This window comes from Pseudoliparis swirei, chromosome 17 (genome assembly GCF_029220125.1).
Source record: "Pseudoliparis swirei isolate HS2019 ecotype Mariana Trench chromosome 17, NWPU_hadal_v1, whole genome shotgun sequence".
Classification (NCBI taxonomy): domain Eukaryota; kingdom Metazoa; phylum Chordata; class Actinopteri; order Perciformes; family Liparidae; genus Pseudoliparis; species Pseudoliparis swirei.
This window is the reverse complement of record NC_079404.1, coordinates 15,204,431-15,231,118: the sequence shown is the minus strand read 5'-3', so window position 1 is coordinate 15,231,118 and position 26,688 is coordinate 15,204,431. Positions and strand designations below refer to the sequence as shown.

The window sequence follows — 26,688 nt, the reverse complement described above, 5'->3', positions numbered from 1 at the left end:
TAATAATGATAAATGGCTAGAAAAAGCATGAAAACATGCTACTTTGCACCTCCCACCACCGTTACCAAACGATTTTGCATAATTATATATTTTGCTAATTGCCTTGTTTACGGTTCCCATGGCTGTAGATACTTTTTTTGTACTGATTGAAAGTTATTTTACATGAGGATATCTCAATGCCCTCATTTAATGACCTGAAAATAGAATTTAAAAAATCTAGTACCACCAACTTAATTTGCTTGACAATGTTAATCAATGTGCCGATAACCTCTGAATGTGGCACATAATTACAGTTTTTATCTCTCAATTGGTTTGTGTTCAAACGAGGAGTGATATGTGCAGTTTAGCTTCGCCTGGCTTCTGAATAAATGAATCAAAGTAAACCTAAGTGTAATTGGTCTCTTGCAAAGATGGAGCTTCTTTTTACATCGCTGTCGCATTCACTCTCTCTCTCTCTCGCTCTCTCTCTCTCTCTTATTCTAATTTTGAGTATGTTTTGTTGAGCATTACAGAGTTTTGGGTTTATTTTAGTGGTGTGCTATTTTCGCTCACAAACCAGTCCTTTGGTCTCTAAAATAAATAATGTCTTTGTAGAGGAATTGCATGAAGCGATATGCAAGTCATTTGCATTCAGATGAAAAAATTGAGTTTGCTATTTTTAGCCTCCGTGGAGAGGTTTTATTTGTCCATTGCCCTTGTAGGTGCTAAAGTATTTCTTATTTTAGTAATGGTGCCTTGGCCTAAATCAATCATGTAAGTAAGGCCTTCTTTCTGCTTCACAGACCTCTCCCTGCATGTATCCCCTAAACTTACATGCACTACCCTCAGGAGGAATACTGCATGTAAGCTCGACATTCAGCCATTCAAATCACGTTATAAATGCATTCACATTTTTTTGTTTGGGTTGTATGTTGATTGTATGTGGCGACATAAATTCTAAGATGCTTATGAGCTTACTAGAGCAGAAGACATTAGTGAGGTATGAAGAATGACTCAGATTTGGTGCGTTGCACTGTGGTTGTGAGCATTAGACAAGCTGGGAGCAGTGTGCTGTTGTTATTGTTTTCTCAGAGGGCGACCTTGCTGTTGCTCCTGCAGCTAACCAAGGTCATGTGCGGGCTAACAAAGGGCCACCTCCTGCTGACTGGCTGAAGGTGTTTCAGACTATTATTAGAACAAAATCATCAACATACTCCTTTGCCCTCGTGAACAAATGAGTTTGACTTCTCTAGTTGAGTTCCTGGTCAGAGGAAGTTGAGATTTAGATAGTTTATTGATTTTATATATACCATATTTGTTTTATATAAAATTGAAAGACAATCAAAATAAGCTTCTCATTCCTACTAAAGCAGTATTGTTTTCTACTCTTCATCTTCTGCATCTAAAGAAAAAGATGACAATGTTGCTGAACTTTTCGAGACACCATGGCCACTTTCTACATGACTTGGGTAAACAATGAGCATGCTGTTGACAGGAACAAACTACAGTGTATAGGCTGCAGAAGAAATATAAACTGCAGGAACCAGAGGAGACCACAGTGAAGAAAACAGGGCTCAGAGAACTGAGTTCATGTTTCTCTTCTTAAAATCGATCACGTGTCCACATCACTTTTCTTTTTCCACTGTAAAGCATGTATCTCCAACAGGGATTTCATGGTGCATTCAAGTGTACCTCTTAAACTTTGAGGAACTCAAGCTGTTTTTGTAAAGTGCTCTCCTCCCATTTGGGGATCTAGTGTGGTGTAGAAAAATAATATCACACTAGATACAATATAACTTCTCTTTTAGAGAATAATTTTAAAATAGAAAAGAGAGTCGTGAGGGTATGAAACCACTGATCTGTTGATCCATACAAATCCAGTCTCTGACAATGGCATAGAAGCAGAGAGCATTCCTCTGGGAACACAGTCCCTCTCCCTCTTCACTCTGTCACGTTCACATCTTCCTCGCCCTCTTACTGTCACTGCCTCTCTTCTCTCCCGTCTCTTTTGTAGGGCTATAGTAATTTAGACTTCTATAGCGATTTTTAGATATTTTTAATCCCATCGTACCCAGTTACCCCAGATGTCCCCCAGCAAGTACCCTAACCCCCAAGGTCCGAAAAGAAAAGAAAAAGAAAAGAAATAAAAACAAAAAAAAGAAAAACAAAACAAAAAAAAATATAAAAAAAAGAAAAAAATAAAAAAAATAAAAAATAAAAAAAAAAAAATAAAAAAAATATAAAAAAAAAATAGTCAATAAATAAAGAGTAAAAAAAAAGATGAAAAATAAAGAAAAAAAACATGGAAAAAGGATATTAATAGTCAATAAGGAAAGGGCTCATCAGCATCTCTTCAGCACATCATCATTCACCTTATCAGCATCAGGGTTAATTAGTCTCTCCTCAGGTCTTGTGGATAAGGTCATTGTCAATCAGTGTAATTCGAGTCATCTTATCTGTCGAGATTAATACACTGTAATAGGTCCTGTATTAATAGTCCTATGTGGTCCTGCTGTGTGGTGGTTTAGGGAGAATGGCGGCTTGCTCCGGCAGAAGGGTGTGAAGGCGATGACGGGGTGTGGGGTGGGTTCTGTGTTGGGGTTGGGGAAGGCAGTTAGAGGGTAAAGTTAAAGGGGGTAAGCAAGTGGGAGTGTGGGGGGGGGGGGTGTGTTAAGGGCCTGTTTGGCCATTAGGGAGGAAACATTCAGGTGTGATCATCAGGGGCAGGCTTAAATCAAAACATATGGCTGTGTGGGAATATTCACTCTGCATCTGGCATTGCAGGAACCTAAGGTAGGTATATGTAGGCTGCCTTAGCATTGGTGTAGCACCACTACATAGCACAGACTGCATTAGCAGCAGATGCATGAAGTACCAAGTGAAGAATGTCCCTCATAATCCTCCATCCAAGCATCACTCCACTTCCCTGTAGTAATGTCACTCCCAAGGAGGCAAGTTTAGGTCAAGGCCAAGGAGGCAAGTTTCCCGAATAGAGTAGAAGGATGAGCTGATAAGAAAACTGGTCAATTCCTGATTCAGGGGCGGTTGGGGGGGGCGGTTGGATTCGGAAAAATGCCTAATTTGGAAGAAAAGAAAAAGCGGACTAGATGGTGGGATGACTGTGCTGACAGGGATGAAAAAATTAAAGAAAAGAAACCATCTTTGTAATGAATTTGTTGTTGACACAAACGTTTGGGGCATACAAAATTTGGGGTCCGGGAAGGATGGAAAAATAAAAAAATAGTGATTATTTAATTTTGATTGAGGCTCTAAGCCGTGTTGTTCTGTCTTGTCTTGAATTCAAATAACTGAAGTGGTAATTGTTGCCAAATTTTAAAAAATTATTATGAAATATGGGAAGTTGGGAGCATGGGACAGAGTGTAAGGAAAAGAGGAGAGAGAAGAGGAGATCTCATGAACCCATGGGGTGGGGGGTTTTTGGACAGTCCAGTAAAGGTCGGATAAATGGACATTCCAGTAGTAGCCCAGTGAGGGAGGGCGGGTTTAACAAACCACCTCCGACTTGGGCGCTGAAGAATAGATCTTTTACTTTAAAGCGGGTTGCTCATCCCAAATGAACTTTCCCAAATGAACGACGAAGTTGACTGGTGAAATTTATTGATGCAAATTGGGATATGTTGGAAGATATAGATATATTCGGCAAGAATTACAGAATTATTATTTTAATAAGAGCAAGGGATAGGGAAGGGGAAGTGAAGACCACCTAGATAGGTCAGATTTGCATTTAGCTAAGAGTGTTTGAAAGTTTTTGGGAAAAAGATCTTTAAAGGAGCTAGTGATGATATAGCGCTTTTCTAGGTACACAAAGACGCTTTACAAGGGACAAGAGACAAACAGAACAAAACAAAAAGAAAGCAGACAAAACAAACAAACAGGACATATAAGTAACAATAAGAAAGGAAAGCAAACTGGAGAAGCTGTATGGGTCGTATCGGGGGCAAGGGGTTAGCAGGTGAAAGCGAGTTGGAAGAGGTGTGTTTTGAGGGCTTGCTTAAATAATGGTAGGGTGGGAGCCTGACGGATATGGATGGGGAGAGCGTTCCAGAGGGGGTGGGGGGGTGCAGCTGCTGAGAAGGCCCGGTCACCCCAGGTCTGGTGCTTGGTCCTGATGATCTTCAGAGCGGTTGTGCCCGCAACTTTGTATGTGATGAGTAGAAGTTTGAAGTCTATGTCTTGCCGTCTTGCCCTCTCTCTCTCCCCCCGTTTGTGCCAGACCTGAAGGAGTAATAAGAACTGCAGATCTATTTCTGCAGGACACTAGCAGCTTGTGGTCAGGAACCCCTTGAGAATGAAGTGACATTGAAAAGAGGAAATAGGAATTCTGCTTGTCTTACATGCTTTTCGTGTTGGAAAGAGAAACAGAAACACCTTTTTAACAAAATCCATAGCCATGCATCTCATAAACATTTTAGAGGCTACACATGCTCAGTTTTTGTTGAGACTACATCAATGAAGTATTTAATGAATGTGGTCTAAGACTGGACATACACTCTGTTGGTTGTTGGTGTGAAAGTTGCTTTTCCAGCAATTTTGACCCCGGACATATGCTATGAAATCCTCTAATATGAACCCAATACACAGGCACACTGGACTGATCGTTAAGGCCAAAGATGCTTTCGATGCATTGCATCTAACAATAAAGAATTAGTCTGTCTGCCCGTGGGTCCGTTCTTCATTGCCTCAAGGGCCGCTCATCCAATCTAATTCACAAGTGGCAGGTGCTTTGCTTGGGGACTCAAGAGAGTGCGCTGTCTAATTTGGTTAAATTTGACACATGTTCAATATTGATAAAGTGGGCTGCATGGTGGTGTAGTGGCTAGCACTGTCGCCTCACAGCAAGAGGGTTCGTTTCCCGGTCTGGGCGGTCCTTCTGTGTGGAGTTTGCATGTTCTCCCCGTGGCAGCGTGGGTTCCCTCCGGGTTCTCTGGTTTCCTCCCACAGTCCAAAGACATGCAGGTTGATTGAACTCTAAATTGCCCGTAAGTGTGAATGTGAGCATGAATGGTTGTCTGTCTCTATATGTGCCCTGAGATGGGCTGGCGACCTGTCCAGGGTGAACCCTGCCTTCGCCTAATGTCGGCTACAGCGCCCCGCGACCCTAAAAAAAGGATAAACGGTTTGGATAATTAATGGATGAATGGATGAATAAACAAGTGATTAGCGCTTTGTGCATCAGTGGGGGCGGGGCTTCAGGGCTCTGGAGCCTGAGCTGAGCATCTGCAGCAGGCCGATGGTGGCTCATTCATTGCTTTTCACCTTTGCTGATGGATTCTTGTTGCTTCCTCACGTTCCTGGAGTTGATGATCAACAGGTCTTTGACAACTTTGCAAGCAGCACTTCTTTGAGGCCAAGCAATCGGCCTGCTCAAACCAGCCCCGTGCTCCGACCAGGCACGCTCCCCAATAACCTGCAAGCCCACGACAAATGGTTCCCCGCTGAATGGCCACTGCACTGGTTATATATCCTTTAATCTGACAAAAATCATAACTTTGTGCCGACTATTTAGACTTAAATCTGCATTCAGTGTTTAGCCACTTGGGGGAAGCAAATCAAGCTGGAAACATTCCATGAAGATACTATTATCACCTTTTAAAGTTGTTGGAAAAACTGTTGTTTTCTTCACATCCAACAGACAGAGAAACTTCCAGAATGTCAAACCACTCTGAGGGGAATACTTTGGGATTTGCAGTAGCTGCTAAATGCTCATCTATTTTTTTCCATTGGCAATATGCAATTATGTATTCATTTAGATTAGATGAGATTAAATATCTATAAACACTTTTTCTTTTTCTTTTTTTTACATATCTTTGATGTCAGTAGAGAATGGATGGCTCATTATTTAACTGTTTGTGGACAGCTGAGAAGTCACAGCTTTACTCATACAGCACATCTAATCTATATCTATTTGCCTTTGTTGCTTCTTCTATATGTTCCTTTGAATGCAGATTTGTGTTTATAAAGTATTTATCATGCCGGCTGATGCATTCAAACATGATTTGCCACATAAACAGCAGCTAACTCATTCTTGTTTTTTTACTTTTCAGTCTGCATAGCTATTTTTTTTTAACGCATACAGCAGCTCCACAATAATAGACTGCAAACACTCTTCCACCCTGAACAGATGAACTCTTAATTTCATATTGTGCCTTTGAGCATAAGAAATAACCCATACGTCTGCCTGATGTGTCCTCGCACTACAGTTAAAGATAAGCTGCACTATCAAATAATCATTATAAAAAGGACTAAATTAAAGCTCTCAGTGTAGCCATAAAGCTGCATTATAGTGCCAAATCAAGACAAATTCAACGTACCACTCAGCCCATCCTGTGAGCTGCCATGCTCCCTCTGTGCTGTTGGGAATGCTTTGGGTCACGTGACTGTAGATGAGCGGCAATACAGAATTAGGCCAGAGCTGGGCCTGAGGGAAAATGCCACAGTGACCACTCCAAATGGTGTCTTCAGTGTGCACCATCTCTCTCTGTCTCTCTGTGTGTGTGTGTGTGTGTGTGCCCGCGTGCCCGCGCACATAAGCTCTTTCACAAAGGACTTTAAGGTTCGCTCAGGTTATGGCTTCAGCTGGTTTTTGTGAGTGGGAATGCGTGAGCTGGCAGTGTTGTGTTGACGGATGTGAGTAAGGGCATTCTTAAGCTGTAGGTTTTATGGAATATTTATGGTTTGTTTTAGCATTCACGTTTAGTTTGATGGTTAAAGAATAACATAAATAGAGATGCCGTTGGTGAGCTAGTAATCGAGTATTTAGGCCAGATCAATGTTAACTGCAAATTAGCTTCTGTCCAAAGTCCGATGGCACTGTATGAGAAAATGCCTTTCAACCAAAAAAAGTCACTTTAGTTTTACCGCTGCATGAACTAGACTTATTCTAATAATCCTGGACATGAGCCAGAGTTTTAGAGCATCTTAAAGATCACATCAGTCCTTGGGATATGCTCGAGACAGACTCAGGAATTAGAAGTCAGATCATCCTCTTGGAGCAATACTTCCTCTCTGGCATGTCTGTACCCAGTCATCCATTATAATGGTTCATCATGAGATAAAATGTCTGATGTTAACTGGAAGATGATTAAGCCTCATTCTTCTCTACCTCCCTTATGCACTGAGCTCTGCTCAGGATCTCACTGGGTGCCCCTATGGGCTCCATGAATATCAATGCATGTACTTCAATGTTTGAATGAGGACATATGGGACTTGGAATTGTATACTCTTGTAATGGCCATGTGTGTGTGTTCCCCTGCTTATCTGTACATTCCAGAAGGTTGCCTATATTCAGCCAAGCAATGCATATTTATGCTTCTCCCGCAGTGGGATTCCTCATTACTCAGTAGCAAAATGCTATCGGCCCATGACCTAGTGAAGAATAGGGTGGGCAAAACTGCCTATTATTGCTTCCGTGAAGGGAAGCCCCTCTAATGGTTAATCATCACAAGGTAAACATGAAGATGGATTACATGACAGACCAAACTGATCACAACTCATTTATTATCATTTGCCTTTTTTTAAGCAACACCGGGCTATCTATTCCACTCTGTTAAATCAACAGTGCCATGAAGTCTCTTTTGCCTTGAAGAGTCTCTGTCATATGAGGCAAAATCTGTTGGAATATTTGTGTTTGACAGATGCTGAATAATGTATGCAAGCTTGAATGTACTGCCACATAAAAGCAACTACCAATTTCACCCTATTTTCATCTATATTTGGTTGACACCGAGTCTTTTACCCCCTGGGGCTCAGAGGAGGAATTTCGCAATGTCAGTGAAATTCAATGGCAAATCACAAAATGTTTGTCATTAATAGTGTTTTAAATCCAATATTTTGTATGGACAAGACAAGGGTTATCTCAGTTACTATAAAAATATCTTATGTGCAAGGATTTAGTTCAGTCAGTTTAAATTGCAAGCCGTTGTCACCAGAGAACAGTTTCTTATTGTCCTGTGAGCTGAACGGAGGAAAGGTGATCAGGATGAGGTCATATGAGCATCTCCGAAGAAAAAAAGGGAAAATTCCCACCATACGTTTATGATGATCCTGAAATGTAAAGGTGAACGATAAGTCCACCTCTTTTGGCGGAATTGTATTGTTTGGTATTAATGTTTTAATAAATTCTGTTGGCTAAAAACTCGAAATAAATTCAAAAAAATAAAAATAAATGTAGGCAGAATTATCTGACATAAAGCATAACATGCTTAATATATGCATGTGATTTTGCATATATTAAGCATATTGTGACATCCCAAACACGTTTTTAACCCTTGTGTTGCCTCAGGGTCATTTTGACCCGAATCAATATTACACCCTCCCCCCGCCTTTGGGTCATTTTGACCCGATTCAATGTTTCACCCTCCTGTTACCTTTATATTTACTAACATATTTTACCCTTTGGGTTAAATTTGACCCCAGCAATTAAAACCTCCAGAAAATTATTAGAATTAATATTGTTTTCCAAGTTTAAGTGTGAGGCACTTTATGTTTGTTTGTTGACTACCGAAAGAACACCGACATTAAACATTGAATGGGGTCAAATTAATCCTAAGGCGGGGGGAGGGTGTAATATTGATTCGGGTCAAAATGACCCTAAGGCAACACAAGGGTTAAACAGTGTGATATCTGATATTTATTCATTATAATAATTTAATATTGTGATTTCACACATATTACCTATACTGATATCAAATTAATATACTAACTGTGGAAAACAACTACGCACATTCCTGTCATGGAAATATGGCTGGGTTTATTGTAGGAAAGAGATGAAAGACTCTTCCCTTCATCACTATCAGTTCACGGCAGTAAACATGTGTTTCTCTCTTTCTCTTTGTTCTCTAGTCCAATAGAATCCTGCCAGCACTTCTACGATGATTTCACGTTACAAATCGATATGGCCTTCAACGTCTTCTTCCTCCTGTATTTTGGCTTGCGGGTAAGTTGGCACCTGCATGCTCACACATGCACACCAGCATACAATCCTACTAAGATCCACGTATACAGACATGCTGTCAAACAGACTGGCACAAACAATATGCTCACAACCATGCAGGCAGGCATTGTTTTACAGGCGTTAAAGCTTACAGCATCCGACAAAAGTATCTTTCATGCTTCTTATTCTCAACCGACATCCCAACATATTTAATATTCTCATCAGCATTTTTACAGGACAACCAACATTGCTTACAAACAGACAGACGCCAATGAATTCTCACACATAATGCCTTTGATTTGAACTGACGCTGTTGTAATACTGTTGTTAGCATGATTGCCATGCCAGAGCAGCATTCCAGTGGTGCAAACGCAAGCTTTCCGTCCTAAATGAATGAATAAATAAACTCACAAGCTGCTTACACCAACAAACATTTGTATGACTCAGCAAGTGAGGTGAAGCTTTTGTCATTTATTCTAAACAGCGCGTCAGCGATGCTAAAATGCATGTTGTTTGATTGGTGGGAAGGTAGCGTGTCGTATAAAACTAGAATGTAATTGTCATCTTGATGCCATCTTCTTTTCTTTTCAGTTCATAGCAGCCAATGATAAGCTGTGGTTCTGGCTGGAGGTCAACTCAGTGGTCGACTTCTTCACTGTTCCTCCCGTGTTTGTTTCTGTTTACTTAAACAGAAGCTGGCTTGGTAAGTATGCATACCTTTCAGCTGTTTTCTTCTATCTCGCTCTGGTTCGTTCTCACTGCGTAGGCCTGATCTTTCCTTGCTTTCTTTCACCGCTGTTCACATTTCTCTTCTCAACGCCTCCGTCTTATCACTCCTTGTTTTCCATTTCCTTTTTTCACCCTCTATCTTCACATGTCACCCCTCCTTTTATCACTCCCTATCTCTCCCTTTGCCTCTCAGTCCTCCTTCTGTCTCCCCATTACTGGCACAGTGTCTCCAAGGCCCTGTTGCTTTGGGCTGCAGTCAACTATCCCTCATCATTGAAAGTGACAGGGCTGGGTTCCTCTGATGTTTCAGGGACCACAGCAGAGTGGATTGGCTAATGGGAGTGAGAGTGACTCAGAAAAGGGCTGTGGCTCACTGTGTGTGCGCGTGTGTGTGGGGGTATGTGTGTGTGTTTCATTGGTAATTGTTGCGTTCAGGTGCACCTGGAATACCTCACTGTGGCCCATAACTGCCATCTAATGGCTCATTCACACTCACACAAAAAATGCACATGCAAAAGCATGTGTTCTCTCCATGCACTCATACATACATGTACACAATTACATACACACACACTCTTGCATGAGGAGTCTGGAAAATACCCTAACCTGCATTACATAACATTCTACTTTCCTCAGTGCATTCAGACCTAAATTACACTGCAGTAAAAATAGTTTACTTGAAACTGTACTCATTTTTTGGTGCACTGCCACTTTTAAAATATCTATTTTTTCATAACTATAGACGAGACTATATACTTAATTTACAACTCAACTAAATGTTAATGTTAATGTGAGCAAGACATTGGACCACCAAGGCTGTCATGTCAGAATGTGCACTATTATATATGTATTATATACTTCACATTCATCTGAAAAAGATATCTTACACATTTAAAGATCCTTTTTCTATTTCTCCATTTTTTTCTCAAAATGTGTCTTATAAGACACGAGGAAAAGCATGTCGAAATATTAAAATGAATGATGGCTGATTAGGTGCCTTAGTTTCAGGGTCCTGCTGGTTCACTGTCGCACTGTCATGGTTTTACAGGCACTTGAACAGAGTGGAGCCGTTGTTAATGCTATTATTAATGTCTGTGCTTTTCCAGGTTTTGACAAGTCAAAATGTCTGCTGTGAAAAAGGTCCACAATATTAACTGGCAATAACGTCAGACTGGGAAGGAAACACGAGACACACATTGATCGTACAGGATTTTAACAAATCTCTAAATTAGCTAAATGTATGTGAAAGAAAAACCTCAGGTGGATCACTGCTTACAGACTTCCTGGTGTGTACACATTCTTTCTGTGCAGTCGTATACATTTACCAATATTTTGGCTCTTCTTATCTATGTTTTACTTTAAAATTAGATATAAGATTAATATAGATTAAGCTTTAAGGATTGGTAAATTAACTGATTGGTATAGCGGTAGGAAATTAATCTGTAACTTTTTATATGATCTATTAATCAATGGATTACTGGCTGATCAAATATCACGATTTACTGCTTTTCTGTTTTGAGTCATCGGAGGTTGAATAACTTTGGGATTATATAGTTGGTCAGACACAAATTTGATTTATCTTGGATGCTTGAACATTTTCCTTTTTAATTTTTTTGTGTGAGTGTGAGAATATTCAGCAGATTAATGGAAATGAGATTAATCAACCTCCAAGGTTGGTGTTGTAACGATTTTATTATACCTGATTGCCAAAACTATGAAAGTAACACATTGGAATAACTTATAATTATTTGGTAATTACATGATAAACACTAAACTATCTACTGTCAGAGTTTCCGGTATTTGGAAGGTCTGCCTTCTACGATCTTGTGTTTACATGCCCGCTGGAATCACTAAATCTAGTAATATGAAGTCATATGAAATTGTCTAATCTCTGTGGTGCTAACATTTTCTTAAGAGGCTAACTGTGGCCACGGATTTCACAGTAAACAAGCAATGTAATGAATAAGACACGGCCGAGTTAACTAATCTTGTTTCTGTTATTTATGGTGGAAGGTGTCCTCATCTCATCCCCAGAAAGCCTTCGTTGTTTGAGTCTTAATGAGGACGATGAAAGACTGTGAAATGATGGTCTGGCTGCTGTCTGACCTTCTGCAGATTAATTACCTGTGATCAATACATATCCTGCACTAGGGCTTGATGTAGGAAGTGAAAACACCTTTTATGTATAATACAGCTGCAGTGTGAGTATTTGTATGAACAGAAACTGAGTGTGTGAATTTATTATTTTTGAGAGATGCTCTATAGATTACAGAACTATTAATAAGCATTACTATTAATATGTAAAGGGCAGACTCCTGAGAACTATTTTTGTTGCAAAGATTATAGATCTGGTGTCATCTCCTACAAACATTAGAGCATGTTTATTTTTGTAGTGTTGGACATTCAGTATTTACTGTGTAAACAGAGCATTATAGGAATATAACTCCCACTGGCATGGCTTATGAGTATGTTATCTTGTACTTGTCCATGTGTTTAAGGCTGCATACAGTGTTGCAAAGCCTCAGTTATAAAAGTATCACTGTGTGTGTCAACACTTGGATATGGTGTACCCTAACAGACTGGTGATAGCTCCCAGAATACTAATGGGGTGCTGAGTGTCTGTTAATATTCAGGCTCTTAGAAGTTATGACCAAAATTACAATCAGCTCCTTCTATCCTCTATTATTATGGAATTAAGACACAGAAATTAAGACATACACTGCGACATGAAAATAACCACAATAAATATTAGTACAATATTCAGGGAAAATGGCAAGATATAGTGCAATATTGCTGATGCTGCTTTTCTTTGGTGACCTTTGCTATTCGCTGATAAATAAATTACATATACACTTCCCCTAAAACTATTTCCCCTATATATCCTCATGCTTTATGGGCCACACTGGCTGTAGACTAATCCATAGTTTGTGTTACTTTAATTTAGCTACGTGTGTATATACTGTCCTTTAACAGGCTTTGTTGAGGAAGCCAGGGTGGTTGTTAACACCGTGTACTATGCTCCTCATTCCCAGTGGATTAGTTATTTTTTTCTTTCCATTCACTGCTGGGGAATATCCACCACAGTCAGTGTAATACATCTTAATTTCAGTACTTTTTGCTTTACTCAGCTGTGGTCCTGCATGAGAAGACTGTTGGACGTCCAGGTGAAGGTGTTTAATAAAAGGACCACTAATAGGGGTTCTGCCCTGTGCTGTGTGGTAGAGCGTCCGCCCACTCTGCACCAGAGGAAGTACATGCTTTAAGTATTTCACAATATGTTCTCCCTGCCTCTGCAAATTGGACATTGATTAACAGGAGGAGAACAACGCGTGACTAATGTAAGAGGTTTTGCAGAGTTCTTCATTGGAAAGAGGAATTAATCTCCTTTAGATACTTGAGAGTTTCACTCAAGAGAGCCTGAGCAATGCAGGATTTGCAAATGGTGGTTGGAAGGATGCTAGGCCAATTTCTCACCCCTGCTAGTTAACTTTACACTTCCCCTCCTTAGTCATTAAAAACACATGGAAAAGCAATGCTGGCTGTGATTATTTTTGGACCAGAACCATTTTTTACAATAAATTGCATCATGAGTTTATTGTAAAATAATGTTTTAATCCAATAAGATTGACATTTATTGTTTTTCTGATATTGTGGTAGCAACCTAAACATTGACATGAAGCTTCCCTGGCTTTAAGAGTGTACAATAACACTCTAGTAGCCTTAGGCATGGCTTTGATTCTAACCTGCTACTGCCTTCTCGTGGTGCTTTAGTATACTGTTTCATGAACCCTTGTTTTCTCCTGCTGAGAGAGGCTTACTGTAGTACCTTATATGGCCTTCAGATGTGCCTCATATGCCTCTCAGATGCTGGCAGGAAGCCACAATGTACACTCAATATTTTGGGAAGTTTAAACCTCTTTGCTGCAGCAGGTTTCTCACTTGTCATGGTATTGCATGTTGTATTATTTCACAGACAATGAGTTTAATTTTGAGCTTGGAAAACAATGTGTTGCTGATCTTGAATTTAATATGCATGTGCAGTCTATCCAGCAACAACCAGGGCTACACTGGCTGTGTGTGTGTGTGTGTGTGCGTGCGCGCGTGTGTGCATGCTTGTGTGTAAATGCTGCATAGCATCGTATAATCTAATCAATGGCTTTTTTGACTCTAAGTATTATCCGAGATGTACCATCCCAGACTGGTGATTGATAAAAGGTCCCAGTAGACTGCTCTGTGACTTTGACTCGCAAATCCTCAATGAAGTAACACTGGGCACAGACCAGAAAACCCTTTTAGAATGAGCATCTGGCTAGCTGACACTCGTCACTGTGTGTGCAAGAGGCTTTGACATGTGTGGGAAAGAGATTTTCTCATGCATAAACACGTGTTCATGGGAGCAGAGTTTTATCGACCATTTTTGCAACACATACACACACACAAACATGTATGCCAATGTTTGTGAGGACATTGTATTTACTAAATACAAATACATGCCTATGATGCCAGATTTCTTCTCGCAAACAGATATTCATCCCGCAAAGTGTTAAATACATAGCACACACACGCGCACACACACACACACACACACACTTACATACACACACGCGCATACACAGATGTACAGTGTAACACAAACACAGATGCTTCACACTGATTTTGAAAAATATATTTCTGTACACGTCGTAGTGCAGTCAGTTTACTGACAATATTTTGACAGATTTAACAACCAGTATGCTTGAAATCAACATGGTATATGACATGTTGTCCAACGTTTGGCCTAAAGATAAAAAGGTTTTAACAAGACTTGAATACAGTGTAAAAAGCATGTCATCACAGAGACAAATTTGGACAGATGGGCACACTTTTGGACAGTGTGTCCTCACAGACATTCATGGCATTGCACTTGATTTGACACAGAAAAAGTAACATCATTATATCGATTTTGTGTGTGTGCTTGTATGAAGTGGGTATGATTGTTTGATTGGTTTGTTGTGGAAAGTTACAAAAATGTAGGTAATTCATTAAAATTACCTTTTGAATTCTTAGGATTTTATGAAAGAATCTAATCTTAAAGAAGTTGTTTTCATATCAGACAAAATCCGATTCTACTGTAGTTGAAATGACCTCAGCCCTGGATTATCCAATAACTTTAACTATCATCAAGTTGTCATAGAGTTGTTTCACCATTTTTAATGCGAAAACATTTATAAATCAGGATTACTGTATTTTGTTCTGCACTGTGTTAATTTGATCTTCATCTCTGCTAATCCCTGGCCAGTTTCAGAAAAATAAATAAATAGGGAGGAGCCGTGTGTTGATGGAGATAAAAGCTTCAAATGGGTTAAAAGTAAAGCACTCACAGGGGAATGGGAAGGTAAATGTGTTTGGGTGGTGAGGATTAACACTAACGAAAAAAAGAGTATTTATAGGTGCTTTTCTTTTTGTTTAACTGTTGTGGTGCTACTCCGAGGACGATTATCTTATTACATAGTCTAAAGTCTTAGAAATCTCGTCATTTCTCTAAATATTTTTGGATCGGCGGTTTTTAAATCCTCTCTTGGCAAAAAAAAAAAGGGAGTCCTTGGCCGGGATCGTAAAAAGAATGATTCCCCCTAAGCTCCTCGTATATCGACGTACACGCAGTGTTGCTAATTTGAAAGACCATCCGAGAGACGTGGAGGCAAAAGAAGTTCTGTGGCGACCTTTTTCAGAATGGGTACAAGGTGAGGCAGAGCCATCAAGGACTGGAGCAAAAGGAAAGGCAGGCGGGACTATCTCATTCAGTGGGGTCGTGTTTGCACATCCTCTTCAACTGGGGTAAGGGCGTTATCTGGATGGGTCACAACATTCGGTTCGTACCTTATGTATGCAGATAGTTGTTAGCGATTAGAGTTCGGTGGTCTTTAAAAACATGTTTGCTGACAAGCGTATGGCCACTGTCCTTCATATGCAATTAGTACAATTATTGTAAAGATTGTGTCAATGGGAGCGCACACACACAGGCAAATACACAAGTAGACACACACAAATACACACACACACACACACCTTCCATTGGATCAGTCGTGTTATGTAAAGAGACAATGAGTCAGGTGTCGCATTGTTCTCTAATCCCGAAGCGAGCTGCGTTTGGATGCAGACACTGAGGCTCATATAAAGTAGGCCACATTATGTTCCTCCTTACTTGTTTGAAAGCATAAATAATGACAACACATCATCCAGAATAAAGGGTCTACTTTTCTTGCTTCACATCCTGGTGTGTGGCAGACTATATTTTGAATCATATTGTGGTGTGCTTCGCTGAAAGTGCTTCAGAAAAACAATTGGGCCACGCTGTCTGATTGCTCATACATGTTGTCTTTGTTCATATCTTCCACTGTTATGTCTCTCTGGTAATACTTTGAAGATATTTTTGAAAATGTCCAATTTATATGATCGTATTTGAATTTAATCAGTTAGTTTGTTTGCACTTATATGCTGAGCCCTCTCTTTCTGTGTCTCTGTCTCACAGGCTTAAGATTTCTCAGAGCACTAAGATTGATACAGTTTTCGGAAATTCTTCAGTTTTTGAATATCCTGAAAACAAGGTAAGAATAAAGCTTTCTTCATTTATTGATAAGAATCATATACAAATAGAATAATATCTTCACTGTTACTCCAACCAGTAGCTTTGGTGAGCTAAGGGAGGCTGGTTTGCATTGTCAGCAGACAGTATGTGGAAGTAATTGTTTACATCTGTGTTAAACCACATATGTTATGAGGGATCATACATATATCTTTAAGGTAATGATGATGTTTTTTTATGGTGCGATATACAAATAAAGTGTTCATATTGTGTAACTGTACTGGCACATACATAGGATAAAATAGCAAAAGTTTAGAGAGTGGGACTCTTTTTAGCATCATCCTCCTCTGAAGTTAGATTCAAGCTTTTATTCCCATTCTGTACCCTATTGGGCTTTTATGGTTTTAGATCAACTTTTCTTGCTTTTGTTTATTGTCAGCCATGACAGCTTCCTATCATTAACTCACTAGTCTCTGTTTTTCTGTCATTGTGGTCTAATTTCTTTTTTTTCTTCTTCTTCGTCGCAGCAACTCCATTAAGCTAGTTAACCTGTGTTCCATCTTCATAAGCACATGGCTCACAGCAGCTGGATTCATACATTTGGTAAGTGGACAGATGTGAGGACCAGTAAGGTTTAGTGATTAATGAGCCAGTGAGGATGCTAACTGAGGAACTCCCAAAGACAATACAACTGTGACACCCCACACTTCAACATCAAATAGTCTAATTATTAATATTGGACACAATTATCCGACTTCAGAATGAATTGCAAGAAAGTTAATTGTAATGCTTCCCACTCGCATCAAGTCGGGATGCACTAATGCAACTTGTTTTCTCTCCATACCGATTCCAGTAACTTAACTCGCGGACCCATTACCTCGTACTGGTCCAATACTAGTGCTCTGTTTTTTCCCCTCAAATTGAAAATCTTCTTTTCCTCACTTTTCAGATTTCATTGGAAGTATTGGCTTTGTCCAAATTCACTCAACTTTTACTTTCTCTAATATACACTCAATAGTAAGCAGTAAATCGATTTCAAGGCACTTACTAATCATACTAGTCTCATATTAATGTTGCCTCCTCACAGACGGCTTTAGAGCCCCTCAACAATACTTTGTTTTCTATAAAGTGAAACGGCTGTTCTGAATCACTGAATGACTCACAGTGGAGACATTGAATTCTACAATGACATTGATGAAGAGTGTTTTTATTATGTACAGGCCAATCTGCATAATAAGGTTAGTATTTGCGCTAGATTATGATAAACTGAACGCTAAACAAACACCAATTTATGTGCAAATACATTTTATTTATTTGAACATTATAACACTGCTAACAGAGATATATTCCACGGAAAAGAGATACTATTAGTAATATACAAACACAGGTTGGGTCTCATGGTGACCTAGCAAGGAACTGAGCAAGGAACTGAGAAGTCCAAGTGTGGCTGGAGACTTTTATTGGATGCATCATCGCTCCCCATTCCTGTCACGCTCTACTATCAAACTGTTCAATTAAAAAACATTATAAAAAACCCATATTATTTTGTGGAGTAACACGTCAATATAGTATTCATTGTGTAGGTGCAGCTCTGCCGAACAACTAAATAAAGCATCAACAAATGTTACCACTAGATGGTAGTCTTAGCTCAATATATATAATGAATATACTGGATGACTCAACACAGATGCATGAGCACTTGTAGCAGGTTTTAATCAAACGTGATCAAATAGTTTCTCTTTGCTGGCTTTGTCTTTATCAACACATAGCTGTGTTGAACCTATTTCATACAATGTTTACAGACTTGTGGTGAGAGGCCTCTCTAATTGTCCTTCACTCCCTCTCCCATCTCCATTGTAGGTGGAAAACTCAGGGGATCCTTGGGAAAACTTCCAGAATTCCCAGCCACTTTCCTATTGGGAATGTGTCTACTTGTTGATGGTGACAATGTCTACAGTGGGCTACGGGGATGTCTATGCAAAAACCACCCTGGGGCGCCTGTTTATGGTCTTCTTCATCCTTGGTGGTTTGGTAAAATGAGGCTTTTTTTCTCTCCCTTGCTCCCCTTCTCCCCTCCTAAATCCTGCCTGAACATGATACTTTAATGAACAATACATTGTTTTGGATACTGTATGATATGTTAGCATAGTGCTGTCTTTTAAATATTAGAACTATGTTGCCTGGACCAGTACATGTTACTTATTTGTCATAGTGAAGTTATATCCCTCTGTTTAGCGTGCTGTATCCTGTCGCCTGTAGTCAACAGTACGATGTGGTCCTTCGTGTCCCCCCAGTCCCCCCCCCCCCCTTACGTGTCACTCCTGTATTTGATTCATAAGAGTGCAAGTTTCTGTCTGATAATGTTGTTACTGTTCTCTTAAAAGCAGTTGCGTTTTCAGGACACCCTTCCTCTTGTGTCTCTTCCCACAATTCCAACAAACACAGGGGCAGGGAGATGAGGCTTAGGCCAGCCTGACTGTTACCATAGCAACAGCATCCTCCCAATCCTTCCTGCTCACCTTCCTTTGATCTAGCGTCCCGATTGGTTGCCACATGTACATTAACTTCAGCACAGACGTTCGTGGGCGCACACACCAGTGAGCACTCGTACACATACTAAAGACCATGCCGCCTCCAACTACTCGTACAAAGATGTGGAGGATTTAGCCAAATCATAGTCACTGTGTTCTGTCTTTATTTGGCCAGCTATCACTCTGCACTGATGACCTGCAGCTGTGTGGATGTGTGCCTTGTTGTGGCCATGGTGATAGGTTATGTGTTTTCTCTCAGCGCTGAGAGCTCTGGAAGTCTTTAGGCTCGTACCTCAGCCTGCTTCCTATCACCAGCAGTGGCTGAATAATGACTTCAGGCTTGAGATATTTTAAAGCTGGCGATCATATTAAACTCACATCATTTCACATTATTCCTGCTGACGGGTGATAGGTGCACTTTCCAAGTATGAGTTAAGTATGTATTTACAAGGTCAAGGGTACCTCTTTGTTTCTTAATGTAGATGTTAGTCTCGATGAGCAGTGTCAGTGACTGTTAGTTGGTAAACGTAAACACAATCCTGCACTAGGCTGTGACACTTTGCAAAATGCATCCAGCTCATTTTCCAGCCCAACAAATGAGTCTTAATGTGTTTTGCAGCTGTGGACCATCAGGTAGGCCTTTTTTAAATCAACCTGCCAAATCATCTGTGTTTGTTGGACAAAACATGGCACATAGGTTTTTATTCTCCTTTCAAAAGTCTGCTATCCAGAAAGGTATTGGGTGCTATCACAGACAAACCTGTTCCTAAACTTTTACTTTTAAAAAGCGGGGGCTATTTAAAAAAAAAAAATTTAACAGCAAAAACAAGATTTTTGGGTATATGAAGATCTTGCTCAATATCCGAGGGTTCATCAAGTCTCTTCAGACAGTGAGAGAGTTTTTAACTTGATTTCATTAGCAAAGGAATAATTTCCCCCTCAGAAATCTGGATTCATGAACCAGTTTTTCCACCACCCTGCTGCGGTGTAGTAATCTCTTTTTTAGTCTCTTCTTCTGTCTTCTATCTTCTCCTTAGGCCATGTTTGCCAGCTACGTCCCTGAAATCATAGAGTTAATAGGAAACCGAAAGAAATATGGTGGTTCCTATAGTGCGGTAAATGGGAGAAAGTAAGTATTCCAGATGGTTCTGCTGTTTTTCTGTGTGCGGTAGAACCCTCTCTGCATGCCTTTTTTCTTTTTTCTGTTCCATGCATGTAGGCCATGTTTGCTCACTACGTGCCAGAAATTGCTGCTCTCATCCTTAATCGGAAGAAATACGGAAGGAGTTATAACTCGACACGAGGCAGAAAGTAAGTTCAAATCCAGACGAGGTGTGGTTGTGTGACTCAAGTGCAACCCCTTGGAGGTCATCGTGACTGGGGGTTAGTTAGACTGACTTTTAGAAGAGTAAAATTACTTTAATACATCAAGTCACACTGCGTGACTGGAGACCTTGGCCATTAGGACACACATGTCCACGCCCTTTTACTCTCTCTTTTACTCTGTCCGTCTCTCTGTGTCTGTCCTTGTCCTCTTCTATATCTTCCTCTATCTGTCCGTCACTCAGTCATTTATGAGACGTTCATGTTCTTTCTTTGTCCGCCTTTGCTGTTTTTAATTTAATTTGGAAAATAGAGCTTTCATGACGACCAAATGTTAGACTTGTAATGCACACATCTGTGGTGCTTCTATGTAATATATCTGTGCACTTTGTGTTGTCCCATTTCTTCTCTAGTCCCGCATTAATACAGTCTTGGGGATGAATTAGTACTTATTTCGAAATGGAAAATAATAGTCATGAAACCCCTGCTATCCACTTTCAACGGATTTTTTCCCCCCTAGAAGAAAATCGAAAGATTTAAACATCTGCAAGTGCATTATTATTGGTGGTTTTTTCAAGCATCATCAATTCCAATGATCATTGCAAGATATCATTTATTTCCTTGTCTTTTTATTTTGCATGTTTTTTGGAACAACTTTGCATTAACTGCAAAATTTCCGGCATGTTCTCTATGACCTGCAGTCATGAGGCTTTTTAATGGAATGCAAACCCCATGAAAAAGTCATCTTCCTGTTTTATGTCAACGCTAGCCCATCGCATCAACGCTTGACATGACTCTGGCCCTGATCTTCAGTCAGCTCCCACACCCTGAATGCTGGATGCCTCGCTCTCTGCAGTGGAAGCGCTCTATTGCTCTTGGCTTGCTCTGCCTGCTCGCTTCTTGACGCTCGCCTGGCTCTCGTGTTTGTGTGGTGGCGGAGTTTGTCTCCAAAAGCTCTTGTTATGTGTAATTGGCCTCTCACAGCAGAGGATCCAGTGCACTGTGAAGTATGTGAGGCACTGTGGTTATTTCACCACAGTAATTATTGTCCAGTGTTGTTCTTCTCCCCTCGTGGCTCAAATCTTACTGATATTCAGCACACAGATGTATATAAATCTAGATGCGGTTTGTCTAGAACAGGGAGGGTAGGCTTCTTTCTCCTTCTCTCTGTTCCTCTCATTCTCTGCTATGGCACTCAACATCTTCTACTCTGCCGTCTTCTGTTTCTCACCCTGTTTCTCTTTTTGTATCTTACTCTTTCACTCACTCTTTTCAGCGGGGCGGATTCTAGCGAGTCAGCAGTAGAACGAGGCATCGGAAAAAAGCTTTTGTTCGATAATGTTTGCCTGTCAGTGAGATAAGATTGATGAAATGTTATGTTTGGCCAGTGACTTCAGCCCAGACTCACAGATGTGTGTTGAGAGAAGCCCTTGTCAATGCCGAGGATAGTTTATCCCACACACTTTATTTTCTCTCTCCGCACCCCCTACCATTTCTCTCTATGGTTAGACATACAGTGCAAACATATGGTAACAATCGGAAGACCCAGCGAACACACAGGCTTCGGGTGGCATCAGGCTCTTTGCATAATCATTTAGATTTTGTATTTGTTTGGTGTTTACATGTATAGGACCTGACACATAGATACAACCGCTTTTTCATGTGGGTTTAGGTTTGCCATCGGGGTTCAGTTATTTAGCAGCTGTCGGCACAAAAGAAAGTCTACCATGGAAATGAGATTAGAAGATTACAAGTATCCAACTGATTACTGAGCTCACAAACAATGAGATCATGGATACATTGTGAACTATTTTAAATGTATCCCTTATTTAATCTTGCTGCCTTGCTGTCATTTGAAACAGACCTTGAAGGCTATTTAGAAGTGAGAGGTACTCACATTGGATCCGTACAAAATGTCTCTTTCAGGTTTATTGTACTCTGTGCAGTGTAGCATACACCCATGAGCGCAGTGACAGCCCTCAGCCTGCATATGCTGACATAATAATGACAAGTGTTGCGTTCTGTTGGCGCCCAGTGCAGTTGGGGCTCTGTGGTTTCCATTATGGCTCTATGGTTTCCATTAGCCCAAACTTCTACAGAGGGGTTGGTGTGGAAACCGGCTTCAACACTGGCTGAACTTTGAAACACACATTTGAAAGTCCTCTGTCAGGGCGAGCAACTCAATGGTCAAACGTACATCTGGCAGAGTTTCCAGAGAATCCGCATGCTGTTTGTTGCAATGTAAATACAAAGTGCATTATACAGTACATACCTGCACACATCTTGACATTTATTACAAGAGATGCCTTTTCATTTAATACAAAAATTAAATGAGCTGTATAAATTGCAACATTTTGACGATGGTTCTTGCAGTAAGTTTCACTACTGACCTAAGGATTAGAGCAGTACCAAGTGAGTGACCTGTGTTGCTGATGTTTGAGCTCTCTGTTTGTTCACATTGTATTCTGTGCATCCCCAGTGACACACTGGGATGTTCCCCGACTGCATGTTTTGTGTGCACGCTCTGTAATATCTCCTTGTATTTCATGTGATTGTGTGCTCTCTTTAGTTTGGTTTCAGGGTTGTGTTTGGTTTTCTAGGTAAAATCTGCAAACAAGTAATGTCCATAGCTTAAACTGTACGATTTAATCTTGTTAACCAGAGGGAAGGTATTTTGTTTATTAAGAAAAGTATAAATGGTTGAATTATCTAAGCTATCCATTTCTAATATCCTATTCAGCCAAACACCTCACTACTCATGCCAACTTTAAATACTTTAATTACTTCTATCAAGTAAAGGATAATAATTCAAGACTTAAATAGCATGGGGGAAAAAGCTTGATAGAAGAGGAAGAACATTTTGTTTAGCTGGTAAATCACCTACGACACGTGTGTGTGTGCGCACGTGTGTGTGTGTGTGTGTGTGTGTGTGTGTGAGAGAGAGAGAGAGAGGGAGAAATTAATAACCTAATGCTGAACCCACACACCCCATATAAATCTCTATAATCCCTCTACCCTTGCTGAAGGGCATCTGGATACTGGGAATAGAAAATCGTAACTGATGTTTTTCATCTCTTTAAATGAGAGACATCTTGTGCCAAATACTGCCGGCTGCCCACAGACATCTCAGCTCATCAGCTTGTAAGACCACACGGTCCTCTGCTCAACTCTGGCCAACCTTGCCATCACGGCTGCTCATTAGATTCTCTTAAAGGACAGAGGCAACATCTGCGAAGACCATTACGTCCTGCGACATCCACACACTGCCTTTCTTTCAATATGTCTGTCACATTACTTTGCCAAGTCCACTTCAGTCAAGTCCTACCCGGACCATCTGGTACAGAGTAGGAAGACATTAAGTGATCTGAACTATGGTTCTCATCTAACATCAATAAATATCTGTTTCCTTTAAACCTGCCAAACTAAGTCAGATTTCAGTAATATTCTATCAACTTTTAAAGGTTAATGTGTGAGTCAGAGCCTGCTTCTTGTGTACAATAGTATGATAATGGATTCAGACAAATCAAGTTTGATCATAAGAACTTAAACAGTGAACAAATATGACCGCAACTATTTTTTTTAATTTGGGAAAAAGTAACCCAATACTCATAGTGTTCAATGCAAAGCTGTCCAGTATCCAAGCACTCAAAACTAAAGTGGTTCATTTGTCTCCTGGCACATCCTGCTAAGTAGTGGATAAGGCCATTGTCATTACACCCACAGACTGCCTTACAGGTCTCCATAGGGTAATTAGGGTGTCTGACGAGTGTCCACACCAATCCATGTCAATATAAGGGCTGACTTCTACTCGGCATGTTTGGATTTCTCATTTAGGAGTTTGGCAAAAAGACCTGGTGACATTTAACTTTAACTACAGAAGGGCAGCTCAGCTTACCACAGTGCAAATGAAGCATTAGTGCAATAAAATTTCTTATCATAACTATATCATGATTGAGTTCCAACCATTGTCATAATGACAATGTTCACTACTATGTTCAATTATTTTAAGAAATGGCAAAAATAACATTTGAGGAGCAAGATAACCGATAACCTGAACATTAACTTAAAAGAAAAAAATACAGCAAAAAAACAATTTTCTTGAATAATAACTGAATTAAATTGAATTGAAACTGAAGTTTCATTGTTGAGACCGTTCATCATTTAAAGTTTAAATGTAAGACATGTCAGTCAGTGACCATCCAAACTGCCCAATTTATTCTCACATCTTGAAATAAATGTGAAGCTGACCTTTGAAGTTGAACGGCAGTCAGAGGACAAACAGGGTCACAACCTCAACTCCAAAATCTTTCCAATCTAACTTGGTACTTCCTCACATTTGTAATCAGCCCTGTGCGCAGTCTGACAGATCCCCCTGCTCTAATGCGCTACATATTTTGCCAGCGGGCCCATCAAAAACTCAGAGGTCCTGTTTAGAACTTGTGTCAACCACAGGCCTCCAAATCACTTTGAAAGTTGTTTAGTAATGTCCTGTATAAAAGCACAAGCATATTGATGTGCATGTCTTTGTCAACATGCATTCAGATCACGAAGGGGTGGTTTGGCCGAAGGGACAGTTTTTATATTGAGAACGGAAGACAGTCCAACCACTGCGGGCTGTGTGATTATATCTTAGATTGTCTTAAGTGGTTCATAGTTGAGTGTTTGATTGCACTTGTTGTGCAGAATTGAACCTCTTTCATTTTGTGAGGGAAAATGTTCACTTTTCTGGCAAAAAAAGAGAAGATTTAATTTGGTTACTTGTTTGCTTTGAAATGGCATTTCTTGAAATGTTTACAGCTTTTTTTAGTCTATATTTGAGATGTGAGAGTGCTTTGGTTTGACTGATTATCTGTGAGAGACATGCCAGTGTCTGCAGTGATTTATGTTGTCCACTCAAGATGATTTCTTCCCCCCTTCCAGGCATATTGTGGTCTGTGGTCATATTACCCTCGAAAGTGTCTCCAACTTCCTCAAAGACTTCCTACACAAGGATAGGGATGATGTCAATGTTGAAATTGTTTTTCTCCATAAGTAAGTTCTTTTTTTTACATCCTTACCACATGTAGCAGAACGCAATGTAGCCGAACAATGCAAGAATACACAGGCAGTGTATGTATATATATATATATATATATTCAGTTACTTGTGAATAATATATATATATATATATACTATATGAGGTCTGCTAACCCCTTTCATCTTTTATCTGTGTGTTAGTATTTCCCCTAATCTTGAGCTGGAAGCCTTGTTCAAACGGCATTTTACCCAAGTAGAGTTCTACCAGGGATCTGTTCTCAACCCTCACGACCTCGCCAGATTGAAGGTATACAGTCAGGGACATCTCTATGAGACATGGCATCACATGAATCAAAGTGTCGAATAAATTGCTTGTTAATATAAATTGACTATAATGTTAACGTATCTGTTTCTTTGGTCCCTTCACACAGATCGAGTCAGCAGATGCCTGCTTAATCCTAGCCAATAAGTACTGTGCAGATCCTGATGCTGAAGATGCCTCCAACATCATGAGGTATTGTATTGTCTTGACTTTGAAATCACTGGAAAATTAATAGATTTTTTTGTTGCAATTTGCCTTTTTTTCTGATTCAAGGGTTATTTCGATTAAGAACTACCATCCCAAGATCCGAATAATTACACAGATGCTACAGTACCACAACAAGGTAAGACCTTTTGGTGCCCTGTGAGATAAAAGATTGTTTCATCTGAATGCTCTTTATTTATCTCACAACTCTAAACACGTATATCAGGGGATTACCCACAGCAATGCCTGCTGTGTGCTGTGTGCTGCATTTCAGTAGTTGTATTAATCATTTGGTAATTCATAACAGCATGTTTTATAAGAGTCAACACGCACTCGATTGACCCCTCGCTCCTTTAACTCCAGAAGGACCAGTAAGGTATCACATGACAAGTAATGCTAATATGGACCTTTTCATTGCTCACATACATTATTGTGTTTCGTATTATTGAAGATTTTTTTATTTTCCAAGGAAAGAATCACTTATGCTTGATAGCATTTTTTTTAAATGACACCCTACAAATCGAGTGTTTTAACATAATTGTTGCCATTGTTACACCACTTGTTGCCGTAAATAGCATGTTGTGAGTTGGCTCACCAAAAATACCTTACTAAGCCGAATGGTCGCGCACATCCAAAATCCTTTGTTGACAGGTGCTGGACCCAGAGAGGAAAGCCAAGGAAAAACATAAATGAAAGTCTGCACTCTGTAGCTCCCTTTAGAGCAATTTAATGCCACATCCACAAGTGAGGTTTCGAGCTGATGCTTCACACCGAGCTATGTCAACACAGACTCCATCTTTAAATAACCTGTACACATGCATTTAAAGATTGCATCTCTGTTGATACAGTGTGTGGACATTTTATTGATGTTTTCATAACTCTAAATCACCGTCTTTAAACAGCTTCAACATTTCCCACTTTGTGAAAAAGTTCTACATTTTGGGGGGTAAATAAAACCCCAAAGAAAAACTGGTAATGTAGACAGGAACCGGTGTGATACATAAAGAATGAATACATGTTTATTCAGACAGGCAGTGTTATAAAAGTGCTGTGTATTGTGACCAAG

At 40.0% G+C, this 26,688-nt stretch overlaps 1 protein-coding gene across 4 annotated transcripts in view; it reads left to right on the top strand.

Moving 5' to 3' along the window:
- The window catches only part of LOC130206922 (calcium-activated potassium channel subunit alpha-1-like), a 135,328-nt gene that overhangs the window by 65,510 nt on the left and 43,130 nt on the right, over positions 1–26,688 (top strand). For all 4 annotated transcript variants that reach the window (XM_056435200.1, XM_056435199.1, XM_056435197.1 and 1 more), the window contains exons 4-13: positions 8,842–8,935; positions 9,524–9,635; positions 16,173–16,248; positions 16,754–16,829; positions 18,087–18,257; positions 19,795–19,886; positions 25,001–25,111; positions 25,298–25,403; positions 25,528–25,610; positions 25,692–25,761. In XM_056435200.1, coding sequence (XP_056291175.1) covers positions 8,842–8,935; positions 9,524–9,635; positions 16,173–16,248; positions 16,754–16,829; positions 18,087–18,257; positions 19,795–19,886; positions 25,001–25,111; positions 25,298–25,403; positions 25,528–25,610; positions 25,692–25,761 — 991 coding nt within the window. The remainder of the gene's footprint in view (positions 1–8,841; positions 8,936–9,523; positions 9,636–16,172; positions 16,249–16,753; positions 16,830–18,086; positions 18,258–19,794; positions 19,887–25,000; positions 25,112–25,297; positions 25,404–25,527; positions 25,611–25,691; positions 25,762–26,688) is intronic.